At 41.2% G+C, this 14,142-nt stretch overlaps 1 protein-coding gene across 1 annotated transcript in view; it reads right to left on the bottom strand.

The window, feature by feature from the left end:
* LOC115379889 (E3 ubiquitin-protein ligase SH3RF3-like) overlaps positions 1-14,142 on the bottom strand; it is a 107,922-nt gene that overhangs the window by 10,066 nt on the left and 83,714 nt on the right. The window contains exon 6 of the mRNA XM_030080851.1: positions 4,793-4,963. Coding sequence (XP_029936711.1) covers positions 4,793-4,963 — 171 coding nt within the window. The remainder of the gene's footprint in view (positions 1-4,792; positions 4,964-14,142) is intronic.

Raw genomic sequence — 14,142 nt, 5'->3', positions numbered from 1 at the left:
ACTCAAAGCACTTTACAGTGTTTGCCTCATGAGCGATTACTCATTCACACACACACACACACACACACACACACACACACACACACACACACACACACACACACACACACACACACAGCTATATTGATTTGAATAGGAAAGCTGTTTTTCTCTGTGGTTCTGTGTTCTGTGGTTTACCTGACCCGAGTCCGTTGGGACCCATCGGGACCACAAAAAAATTCAAAATGATGTTTGGGTTCGGGTTCAGCTTCAACGTAATGTGTGTTTGCTAACACAATCTACCTATAGCCTATATAAATCAATGCCTTTTGCCGTATCATTCACAGGGTGCCCACACATGTGTAATCAGGTTAAACAGGCTAGCTGTAGCCATGGTAACAACAATTGCGTGACACAGTAACACAAACTCAGCGCTTCAGCTTACATCAGCCGCGTTGCACTCCTGTTGGATTCGGACATAAAAAACCAGAATGAGCGCTACTAACCACTAAATGACTGATACTACTTAAACTGCTACAAGTCTTCCTCTTGTTTACAGCAACAACAATAATAATGATGATGATGATGATAAAACCGACATGATATAGTTGTTCTAGTTCATATTGCAACAGCACAGTTATGTCAGCCATCCGTCCCTCTGTCAGAGAGAGTGATTTAGCCCTATTATCTGTCTGGTGGATCAGTATTACATAGCGTCCTATTGTAGTGTGTAAGGAGCTGCAGGCTGTTCTGGTGACCGGCTGCTCATGTTACTGTCAGTGCAGAGTGCTGAATGGCATAACAGTGAGCTGAACATTATTGACTCTGCGGTACTCACACTCTTATGGCTGCTCATCGACTTCCCATCACACACATGCAGAGTTATCACCTCTGTGTGTGTGTGTGTGTGGGTGTATGTGTGTAGGAACTAAAGGAAAGGATTTTTCCGGCCTAACTGCAGAAATAGCAAGGTTATTCAGGGGCTCTTTGCTTTGGGTTCAGTGAGGAACCACAATGACTCAAAGAACCCTCCGATTTATTAAAATTAAACGTTTATCAGTGTTAGCGAAACACTGCGCATAAATGAACAGCTGGAGTCTGCCGCGACTGCTGAGATGTATATGTTTAGAAATGCAATCAGCTCTTCACAGACACTTGTGCCCAAGAGCTCTATAGAATTGCTTTTGTAAAGAGTGTAATATGTTCTCACAAAAATAATAATAACACACACACACAACAGGCAGACATACCCATGAGGAGGCTGACGACAGCCAAAACCCAATTCACACACATGCCTAAACAAACACATGCACACGCGCAAGACCCAGGTACTTTCATCCTTTATTTAACCCAGCACTCCCTCTCTTTCCTGCTGTGTGATTGGACTTAATGGACATATTATTCCAATATTCAGTGTGATTAAATTTGACCCTTTTCATGCCTTAAAAAAAATCCCTAAACACAAGTATATAGTGTTTCCCTAGTTTTAATATTCCTGTAAAGGTGTAAAAGGCTCTGCAACAGCATTTAAACCATGGGGCTCTGTGCATTCAATAAAGGATAATAATTTAGATTAAGATGCTACATTAGAATTCCCATAGAGAACCAGGGCAGTGGAGTGATCAACACTGACTGGCCCATATGTGATTTTTGATGAAAGGCTCTATATATTGATGCAAACCTACATTGTGTGTGTGTGTGTGTTTGTATGTATGCGTGTGCTGTCTTTGCATGTGTGTCTTTGGCAGCCTCATTATCATATTGAGAGTTTTCTGAGCTGCACTGCAGACAAAAGGAGAGATGGAGAGAGAGGGAGAGAGTATGCTTGCGTAAAAATAACAAATTGCCTCTCATTTGATTACTCGCCCTTCCTCTCTCACTCTCTCATCCTCCCTCTCTCTCTGTCTCTCTCTCTCAGATTGCATAACGGCAGAATGTGAAGCAGCCATTCAGATCCAGTGGAGGACACCTGCTGTTTCTGCACCCGTTTCATCTCTTTCTGTCTGTCTGTCTTTCTTTCTTTCGTTTGTCTTCTTTCATACTCTCCCTCCTCTTTTTGCTCCTAATTGCTTTCTCCATCTCTCTCTATCTCCTTCTTCCACCTCCTCCTTCACTCTTCTCTCCCCCTTTCTGTCTTTTGCTCTCTCTCTCCCTCCCTTCTCTTGCCTTTGCTCCTTTCCTCACTCATCTCATTGTCTCACTCTTGCTATCTCACCACTCTTGTACCTTGATTTTTATCCTCTTCCTCTCCTCATTCATTCTCTTTCTCTCTCTCTGTATCTCCCTTCCTCTTTCTCTCCTTCCTTTCTCTCTCTCCCTCTCTTTTTTCTCTCTCTCTTCCTCCAATTCCCTCTCTCCGTTCCCACACCCCATCTCCCCTCTGTCTGCACCATAGAGCAGAATACAGATTGGGCGAACAACCGCCACTAATGTTTTTCTATGCACATAGGAAATGATGATGATGGTAATTAAATTGCCAAATATTATATTACTCCACTTTTTTGGCGGTTTTATGTGCCTCTGTGCCTCTGACAGTCATCATGATGACAACGAGGACAAAAACAACAATGATGATAATGATGATGATGTGCACGGAGTATGTGGTATGATTGCAGTGGAAAAGCAAAGCTGGTATCAACTGACTGTCGTTTTATATTTTAGAAATTCAAACATGAAATATCTGAGCTTTAAAAATGTCCCCTAGATCCATGTTCTGTAGAGACAGGCCTTGTTAGATTTTCAAAATTACATAACATCAAGCACTTGCCAACCTTTTTCTTTTCTTGGCTTTTTCGTAACGTGTTTCTAAACCTATTGTGTGTTTAATTTGGCTTGAACTAGGGGGCTAAATGTTGCTCTGCTGCATTTCGCCATTGTTTTGGTTACATTTTATGCCGTATAATTCCAAGCAAACTTTAATTTATCAGCAGCAGCCATATGGGGTCAGTCATTCCTTCTATTGTTCTGAAATTTGGTGTGGAAAAGTACTTTCTTCCATTGCAAAACTGTTCCTAAATGTGTAAGTCACAGTGTGTTTAACCTATAATACACAGTGGTTCTTGTAGTTTGTTTGGATCAGTCTAAAAGAAGCTTCACAGTTGGTTTCTTCTATGTTCTTTCTGCCAATTTGATGAAAAAAAAAGTGTCTATAGAAAATAAACACGTGTCATAATTACTTTTTAGTAATTCTGTAAACTAAATACAAGTGAAAGGCTCTTTCTTTTTTCTACTGCTATTTGGAAGTGACATTGAAGAGAGCTGAGGTTTGCTTTTGCTTTCAAAGCATGCCTAGCTCACATCTTTTGCCTCTTTCTGCACTGCCTTTCAAGATTTTCCATAAATGGTAGAAGAAGTTTGTTACCTCTGCCGAGGAGGTAGAAATCATATAATTGCAGTGTCTTTCTGTCTGTGAGCAAGATATCTCAAAATGTTCTGAATGGATTTACATGAAACTTTGTAGAAAAGTTGGTCTTGAGCCAAGGAAGAATTGATTATATTTTCACGGCAATCAGCCAAAAGATACAACAACAAACAGAAATGTGACCATGACTGTGTTGCAATTCACCTCGTTCACCGCGCAATGTCTGGTTAACTGATGTCATGCGGGGGATTAGACGTAGAAGAGCCAAAGACTTCAATGGCAAAACTCTACTATTAAAATACAGTTTCAGTGGTACTGAATGAAATGACATACGGGTCACGCTTTCATAATTTCAAAGCCCTTATTAAAGGACTTCTTCATGGCAGTTTTCATGATATAAAATAAAATGAATGGAGGTGATGGCTGCTGTGCATAGTGCTCTGTCTGTCTCAGATCTGTCTAGTTGCTCCAGGAGTAACACAACCGGTGTAGATAGTTCAACTGATGTTAACGTGTGCCTGTCAGACCTGATCACCTGATGGAACTCAGACGTACCTCACTCTTACCTCGTACCTCACTAAGATGTACCTCTTCATTCAGGTGAAGGCAAATACTAGATCTGCTTGCTTGGCTGACTGAGCACATTTTGTAGTTGTGCTGGAGTCTGATGTGGGAACTGGTCCATAGTATACTTTGCAAAGTATCCACCACAGAAGAACACCACTTTTTAGGTACAAGTTCCTCATCTTGTCTTTGTCGGACTAAATCCTGTTCTGTACTGGGGTGTTGCATGGAGTGGGTTGTACTTTATGCGAGCCCACATATTGCAATGGTGCATTCAAGGCCACTAGAGGCTCTGACTCAACAAAACATTGCTATGAAGCAGCTTTTGCAACAATATCGATAGAAATGATAGAAGAAAAGCTCTACTGACTGACATTTTTATCTTGTCCAATTATATATACTGTCATATCACAGAACCCTACTCTCAGTGAGGTCTCAGTTTTTAATTGCTTTGAATTTCTGTGTTCTCATATGACCAAATGAAACCAACCAAAGGGTCAAGCAAGCCAAGGTTCAAAACTCTAACTCTAACTCTAACTCTAACTCTAAAAATGCCCTGAAAGTCCCCAGAATGCATTGGCTTATCTGGTGACAGCGATGCCAGTTTGGACATTTAGCTGGCGTTCCACTCCCAGCAGTTTACAGTGAGTGAGCAGATAGGGGTTTGGTATCTTGCTGAATACCACTTTGACAGGACAAATGGCTGTTGTAGGAATTGAGCCTCTCTAACCATTCAGCCATGCTGCCACCCTCTGCCAGTTGGACATAGCTGACATGGTGCCTTCCCCATCCCAAGTCCTCTTGGACATGGGGGTGATGTAATTCCGTGGGAAGCTCCGTCACCACACTTACCCTTTACCACCACTACCCACCTACCAGCCCTCTTACCTGGATACGGGGGTGACGTAGTTGCCTGGGAAGACCCCAGAGGCGGCAGTTCTCAGCGACGTCCCTTTGAACCACCCGTCCTGACACTTCTCTGTCACCCGATACATCTCCCCTTTCCTCAGCTCCAGCTCGTCGGCCTTCTGGGGCTTATAGGCGTACAGAGCCAAGTATCTGTCAAACAGGCAGCAGACATACTGTTGTGAATGTGAATGCTGGCTGAGTATTGAAAGCACTCAAGTTTAAGTTAGAGTATGAGATGCAAAAGAAATAGTGGAGGCAGTTGTTTCCATTGTGGCGTGATTTACTATCAGCTGTCATCCAAATGAGGCCAAAAGCAATTTAGCTGCAGTTAAGCAATTACAATAGTAGAGGAGCTGTTTAACTACTGTGTTTGTCACCTTCAGAAAATGGAAAGTTCTCCCAAACTGAAATAACAAAGGCCAACGACATGTGAACAAACTACACATTACTTAAGCAATTATATGTAATTACACAGGCTACATAAAAAGTATAAGTGCTTGTGGATGAGGCAAAAATGTACACTGAAAAAAATGTGTGTGCCTGTGTCCTTGCCAGTTAATAAGTGCTGAACAGACTCTGCTGGCTTGAGAAGGTGGTGGCTATCTGTCTTATCTGTGAGACTGTGAGAATGTAGGATTACACATTTTTGCCCCCTGTTCGGATATAATCATGTCAAGCTTCCTCTGCTGTTCACATATGATCCGTCATCCTGGCACGTGTCACAACCAAGAAATGGTCAGTTTTTTCTGGACGATGATTTGGATTCCCACAAACTCTGTGGGCCAGGTCGAGTCATATAAAAAGACACACTATTTAAAGTGGAAAAGAAACACTGCTTGATGCCCTAACGTGACTGTTGCCTTGGTGAAACTTAGGTAGAAGTAAAACAAGTGGTCTGGGAATCTACTTGAGTAAACGTAACGCTACCACATTTAAAATGTACTCAAAGGAAAAGTTACTCAGCTACCTTTTACTAAAGATAATAATGTGGTATGCATTCTCTTCAATGCAAATCTGAAAGGTTGGGACTACAGAGTTAATGGGTTAAGTAAAAGTAAAATGATTGTCTTTAAAAATGTGCAAAAAGTACACTTAAAAGCTACTCAGCCATTGCAAAAATGCCTCATGGTGGCCATGGTGCACATTTTACTTTCCACCAAAACCGAATTATGTATTTTGCATCATATCCCCTGAACCAAACATGATAACACAGAATACATGATGTCTACCCATATGTTTTATGGTCAAGTATTACAACAATACCACATACAACATCACAAATTGTTCAGGTGAATAGATCATGGCGAATGGTGGTGAGTAGTGGTGCTCAACGTGAGAAGGAAATCACAGTATCTGAGAACCGAGGCTAAACTTTCTAATATGTCTGTTGCATGCATGTTGTGTAGAGTTTTAAAAGCTTAGAATAGATAGAGCAAAAATCAACATGACCTTAACAACTTGGTTGATTTAGTTAATATTTTTTTTTAGAAACATTTGTTGATTGTTTTGTTGTTGCTGAACCTGATCTTCACTGTCTCCTTCACAGTCTCCTGCACATTGGCACAGTGCTGTGCTCTTTGAGGAGGCTCACCTCAAATTTGGCACATATCACCTGGACTAATAAAGGCTTGAAATGAACTGAATTGTAATTACTTCTATCCTTGCCTGGCAGCCACCCATAACCCCACACCCTTGACCTCTGTTCATCATTTTAGTAAAGCAATAATTGAACTTTGTGGAGTGCTGGATTAGAGTGTTGAACTAGAGTGTTGGATTGTACAGATACCTGAGGGCTTTATTGACATAATCCATCCATGTTTTTTGTGTACAATTATTTGTGAAAGTACTATCAGGTCATTACTTCCTGGCACATGGTGTCTATGTGGAAGTTCCCTGCAGGCTCTACCTGCCAGATCTACTTTCCAATTCAAATAACACAATAACAGCAAAAGAGTCATTTCCTCAAAATGGCTACCAGGAGTTATTTTTTTTTTATTTGTTTTTATTAGCAGAATCCACTTTATTCACATTTGTTTATGTGCTCAAAATGTTATTTTGGTAGCTGTTTTGTTATGGAAGTGAATGGAGAGATAGAAATACAATGTTGTGGATTAGTAGACCAGCAGCACACAGAGCAACTAATGAGGATGCTTCACCAACACCCAGGGAACTATCCAACCCAACACTCCACCAAAGTTTAGTTTTGACTTCAGCTAACCTTGTTAGCTAAGAATGAATCCTGGGTAGAAGTTGGGAACTACATTTGTGATGAGACATTTGACACTGCAGACAACCAGAATGTTCATGGAGTACTGCAAAAGAACAAAAATCTATTTTTGAACACGTGGTGATCCTCAGATGGTGTTTTTATGGGCCTGTGTGTTCCTTCTATTGCCCTGGAGAAATTTGGCCATCCTGCTATGAAAAAGAAATCAAGTTCAGCAGAGTTGATTCTGTCTGCTGTTTGGAGGAAACAGATATGTTGTCCCTGCCATCGAGGCCTTGCCTTCAGCACCCGGCCATCACAGCAGTAATGGATGATTGTGACCTCCCTGCTGTATATGAGAAGACTCAAGGCCAAGAAGTGAAGGGCTGCCAAAAGTTTGGGCAAAGTGGGGATGACATGAGTGCTCGCTGTCCCTGAATTCAAGTCGACCCTTTTATCTTCCAGGAGAGAGGAGATTACATGACTCTGGCGACCTATACCCATTTTCAACTCAGCCTCTGACATCCCAAATAACGCATGAAAGAAACACATCTCTTTTTTGTTTGACCTCTCTGTCTGTCCCTCCCTATGAAAAATGCATAGGGAGGGACAGACTGACTGAGTGTAAAATACCGTATGCAGAGATGAAATTGGTATTCTCTGGTTTAGTAATCAGGTGGAGGGATTCATATGAGCAAATCGAATCATGCCCTCCTTTGATTTTGTGCTTCAACAGGGACACTCCTCATAAAGCATATGAATGTCCTTTTTGCGTGTAAAGGCATGTGTAACAGTACAAACAGTAAATATGGCAGTTATTCTCATGGTCAATTGGTTATTGGTCATAAGTGCTCTTGTTTCAGTTCATTTTCATTTGTTTCAGGATTGCTCAAACAAGTGTCATGATCTGAAAACAAAGCAGATGAGGCCGATCACTGCCTTGGTATAAAACTGATTTAAAGACATTTTTGAAGAAGTTTATCTTGTTGCAAACGAGTGGAATTATGTCACCCAGTTAGAGGACTTTTTTTTTGCTTGTATTAAGAAAAATAACATAAGAAAAAACTCATGAGTAGACTAAATCAGTATTTTTTGGAAGTGGTGAATTTTTTTTGTGGCTATGAGCTTCAAAACAGTGTTTCCCAAGTGGGTTATTTTTAGCATGAGTGGATATGGTGGTGTGCCATCATGAATGTTCATGAGTCAGGCTCATATCTGGTGTTTGTTTCTCCCTATGTTCAGAATGGTGACACATTTCTCTGCTGCTTTTACCACATAGTCAATGTACAAAAAAATCCCTGTTGCATGGTTCAATGAAAAGATTCTAATTTCCCTTTGCACCACAAATCAGTAACATTAACATAAGTAAAAAACAAAAACAAAACAAAACAAAAAAACAAGTGGCAGTCCGGTTTCTCTGCTTCTTTGGATCTCGGGCCAGTTCTTGGGGAACAGCTGGTTCCCACCAGCCGCCCACACCATCTGTCTGAACCACAACTAGAAGTGACTAATTTCACAGGGAAAGGCAGGTGAAAGAGGTATGGCAGGCGCTCTCTTGGCTACAGTCACGCCAGTCCACATCATTATATTCAACCTGTGGGCTCTAGATGAAACGTGTGGATCCTCTCTGATAAAGCATAGAGGCCAATTCCTTCTCACAGGCTGGGTGGCAAATGAACTCTTTGGTCCACCAGCCAGTGTTTGGTGCATGCCCAAATTTTAACAGCCACTCAGCCCCACTCTATTTTTTCTATAATTATGTTTACAATGGGTTTTTGTCACCCATGGTCCTTAAATGGTTGTCAGTGGCCTCAGGCTGAAATCAAACGCCTTTCACAAGCATTTAAACACAAGCAATTTGATGTTAATCCAGCATCATTGATCTGATCTTGAAACACACTATTTTAATAACTTTTTTCTTGTAATTAAAAGCATTTTTGCCAATTTTCTGGTAGTTTTTTTCAAATTTTCTAGTAATTTTGTGTGGCTATTTTTTGCTAATGTCAGTGTAACTTCTTGCTGATCTGTTAATCATATTTTTTGAGTGAATTTGCTGAGGTTTCAATGGGTCGATTGCCTCCAAGAAAAGTTTTAACGTTTTTTTTTGTCCCTGTAGCAAATGGATTTAACTGGCCCTTCTCTGAGACATAAACTCGGCAAAGCGCACACTACATTGTCATGTTTTGTTCTTTTCCCCTCTCGTCCTTTCACCAGCTTTTATTAAAAACTTTCTTTTCTTAGGCGTTTCTACTTTGTTTGCTGTTTCTGTAGCCTCAGCAACATTTTCACATCACAGAACTGCAGGCGATTTCAATTCGTGATGGACTAAAAAAAATCTTCCTGCCACTGGAAATATTTACCCGCATTTGACGAGTGGCGGGTGCTAATTTGCCACCCTGCTCTCTGGTGTTTTTGAATGTGTTAGCCCACTCCAGTTAAGGGCTTTGTAACTTTCAACACCACAGTGGAGCTGGGATTTGTGGTTTTTTAATGCCACGAGAACCAACAGCATTTGTGGTCGAACTTTGTCCTCTTTTCCTCTCCAGTATGTACGAACAGGTTCCTCTGCAATATCAAAGATAGAGGAATGTAGTGCGAGATTCAACAACCAGTGCAGGAATACAGGTAAGATGAACATGCATTCACACAAGGTAATAAGCAGTGAGAGGTCACCAACTGCCTTGTGTTTGCCATTTGTGGAAAGTCAAGATCTGATTGTTATACTAGCTGCTTAATTGAGTGCTTCTCAAGGCGACACACCACAGCGTTTCACTTTCATCCATCTCAACGTCCTTTGTTGTTTACTCAATGATAAATGCAATCAAAAGCTGCAAAATTAGTCCAAACACAATATGTTTACAACCATTCTGTAAATAACATCAAATATGTGACAAGCACAAATGCGTCATGCACAATTTAACGCAAAGCAGACCTTGTCAAACTACACAAGAAACTACGGGGAGGCAGCAGGTAACAGAAATCTACTGTGTGAATTAGAAATGTATCATGAAACCTGATTTTTTTTTTTTTTTTACAATTCTCATCACGTCCTCCAGTAGATAGCAGAGGTGCCTGCTATCCAGTCTGTCATAATTATAGCACCTGTTACAACTGTGCCGCACAGGGGTAGGCTTGTTTTCTTGAGTGCTTTTGTTTAATGAGCATAAACATAAATTCAGAAACCTGCAAACTACTTCTGATTCACAATTTTACAAACATGGGTGAAAGAGGGTTTTCAGTAACATTTCCCCCAAAGCTTATTGCAGCCACTTCAAATTTTGCGGTCAGAAGGAGAAGTGTCATGGGCTTCTGAATATGTATTTATGTGATTGCAGCTGTCAGGCAGCCTCAGATAATGGGCGTATTAAAGCCAATTGCTATGGGTGTAATGTAATACATTAGAATAAGCAGACATTGTGTTCTCTTGCCTTTCATTTAGCTCCACTTTTTAATGATCTCTTGTCATTATGCACTGGCTACCTCACTAAAACAGCAATGTATTGATTAAATATGACCGCTGTCATCGGCAGTTAGCTCACCATAAAACGCAATAAGGCAAGACGTTAAGGCAAGCCGAAGGAAGCGTCAAATTAACAAGCATGTTAGTTTAACAAGTGGATAACTGAGCACTTGTAGCTCTAGCCTGCCACTGTAACTAACTAAAAATGACAGAGAAACAATCACCACCAAAAAACACAATGAAAGAGAGAGCTGATAAGATGGCAGTCTTGTCAATTAGCTGCTAATGTTGCTGGACTGCATTTGTGCTCAAATACCAATGCTACCATGAAGTTGCTGAACTTGCTCAATGTAATAGACCTTTGCAAAAATGAAGGTTAATTGATAACATCCACATAGTGACCTTCAGGAACATGACTGAGCGCACATTGTCTCTGCTCTGTGTCTCTGCCTGACTGGTGGAGTGCACGCTTGACCAAAGAGGTGGGAAGAGCTGCAATTCTGCTCAAGCTAACACTACCTGTTCACAGGTGTAATTCTACAATTCTACTACTTTAGATAGATATAGCAACAATAATAAAAATAGCGAAGCAAATACCAAAAAGTTTACTAGAATAACTGTGCAAATTCAGTCAAACAGGACATACTGGTTGGGCAGCGACATACGTACATTATACTGCCATTTTTTTAAAAAAAGAGAAATCACAGAAAAGGTGAACTGTAGCTTTGGCTTCTTATAGGGAGACACTCAGCACACACATTTTCTGCCCAAAAGCTGCATGCATGTCAGTGTTTATAAAAAAGAAAATAAATCTATATGCTAAGATCTGAATAGGTGCATAATCAAATTGTAACAAATGTGTGTATTTAGCTGCCCACAAACAGCTATACTGATAAATATACAGCATGTTGATACATATATGGCTATGTTTATGCATGAGTATTGTGCATTGCACCTGTGTTGACATATAAATGAGTTTCTGGTCTTGTGGCTGCGAGGTGTTCATAGTGTGTACTACCAGACTGAGACAGACGACGATAAGACCACAGAGTAAACAAGCTCTATATGCACTGCCTCCTGGTTGCCATGGTAACAGATGCGGGGACCGTCTCCCGTCTCCCCATGGCAACAGAACTGGTTGCCGGGTCAAGATGGAAACGTCCGACCTCATCAGTAGGACAAACCCGCTCCGGACGTGTATGTGTGTGTGTGTGTGTGTGTGTGTATGTGCGTGTGTGTGTGAGAGTGACGTTATTAAAGCTGACAATGTCGCTGTATTCCTCTCACATCCTGCAGGCAGGACACCAGCTAATAGTAAACAGGGCACACACACACACAACACCTTGCTGACACACACACACACACACACACCTTTCTGGTGGTTGCCTTTTAGATTAATTACCAGGTAAAATATAGAACAGTCGTGCTCAGCGTTGGCACCTAACCTCGACAGCCATCTGGATGTCACACTGTTTCTTTCTACATCGACATGACTTGCGAGGTTAGCTGTCCACAAGAATTTAATTGTACGTGTTTGTGTGTGTCAGGGTGTTGGGGCTCTTATCCCATTCTGGCAGTGATGAACCAATTTCGATAAAGTCAATACCAAAGCCTCCAACCGCAACCTGTGTAAACCTTATGTGTCTACACTTTTGAACCACATCATTCGTCTGACATTAGCAAACACTGTCTGAATTTAACTTTTTCACTCACCTGCTAAGAGCTGATAAACTAACATAATGCACCCGCCAAGAATAATTTTAACACCTAAAACAAATATGACATTTTCGTAGAAATATGTCACACAACACGTTTTCACTGGTACACTGTATATAGAATCAGGCACTGTGTGTGTATTGTTGTGTGTTTACTGTGTGTGACCTGTCAGAATGACTTCTTTCCTTTATTTTCTGCCTTTGATTGCTCTGTAATTTACTCCAACTCCCTCCTGTGCCTTCTTCCTCCTTACTTCTATATTCCCACGCTGTCACTGTCTTCCCAATATTCCCCACCCATCCTGTTCTGCATTTCTACTGAAAAAAAAACAAAACAAAACATGCCATTTAAATTTGAATTTACACCAACAGTCGACTGTATCAAATGCTCCTTCCCTCCACAGTGTGACTGGTGGGCTTCCAGTGTTGGTAGGGACACATCAGGACACGTTAGCGTTCACACTACAAATGCCATGTTGCCCACTGCGTCCCTGACCACCTCCAAAGGTGATTTGAGCGGCCGGATCACAATGCATCTCCATTCACACCGGTAATTAGAGTTGTTATCCAGTCACCCAAGACGCATGTTACAACCAAGTGTGAACAGGATCTGAGACGGGCAGCCAACATTCACCAGCCGCACGCTCTAGCCTTCAGGGGGAGTCAGACTAGAAAAGTTTTCAAGTGGGCAAAGTTTGCAATGTTTTATTCAGTCAGGGTTTACACTGTGTCAAGAATCATTTTCCAGGATTTTTCAAGGACTCATTCAATGATTTATGTACATGTCAGCTGCTGCTCAGACAAAGCCATCTCAGAATAACTCAGAATGGACAAAGTGACCAAATTCTCAAATTACACGTTGTCATCATTTTGTTTGTGCATTGTGTTGTTTACATGTAATAAAGTTAACACGTTAACAAGCTAACAAGGCGCAAATGTGTTGACAAAATACAAACCACAGGCTGTTTACGTGCAAATGCCATCTTGATAAAAGTGGGTTTTGTGAGTTTTGGCCTGTTTGGTCTTCCATAAACATGACATTGCAGAATGTAATAACAGGATAGCCAAATATGTATCAGTTTTTGAATTTTCCAGGTGTTTACCATGACCAGCAATCTAGCCTATGAATTTCTGCATCTTTACAGGATGTGTGGGAATTTGACCCATAAAACCTCAAGAAGTCTCATCAGTGTTTTCCATCATGCCAGAAATCCCCCTCTGTGCACAGCCACACAGACACCTTTGTGACAACAACACTGATTTATCTAATCTAGTTACAATTAAAGTTGCCATCAGTATTCTTGTCTACATACTTTTCTACATTGTAAAGTTACATGCTACATCTGCTCCCCACAGTGTTTCACTCTGACATCTGAACTCTACATCACCAAGCAGAGAGCAGATACCTGGCCAAGTCCGGACTGTATCTGCTTAGGCACAGCTAAATCTGGCTGGGCCTGCTGTCTTGACAGTCAGCTTCATTTGAATGCCACGGTCCACTCTGCTGTCCTGCCACCCTCACTGTTTATCTAATTAACTCACAAGATTACATAGAGGCTCCGTTTGTGTGGGCTTCAAGTATTAGGCTACTACCAAATTAATGTGCAAACAAATTCTGACAGACTTTGATGCCCTAATCATTAGCTCCATTTCCATAGTGAAAGCTAAAGGGGGAAATGGGGCACTCTGCCATAATTCCTATCTCAAGCCGCTTCCAGGCTTTAGTGCACTTTGTTGTTGTGAGACACATCTTGAAAATATGCTCTAACTAGATTCTTAATGCTTCTTGGAATCCTAAAGAAATCGAAAGCCTCCCACAATAGATTATGCAGTACAGCACCAAATACATTAACAAGGTCCAAAAATACAACATGAGGATGTCTCTCCTATTGCTTAGCTGACTGAATTCAGTGCCAAGTCGTGCTTGTGTGCTCTAAGCGCCCAGAAA

This window comes from Myripristis murdjan, chromosome 21, assembly GCF_902150065.1.
Source record: "Myripristis murdjan chromosome 21, fMyrMur1.1, whole genome shotgun sequence".
Taxonomy (NCBI): domain Eukaryota; kingdom Metazoa; phylum Chordata; class Actinopteri; order Holocentriformes; family Holocentridae; genus Myripristis; species Myripristis murdjan.
This window is presented reverse-complemented; position numbering and strand designations above follow the sequence as displayed.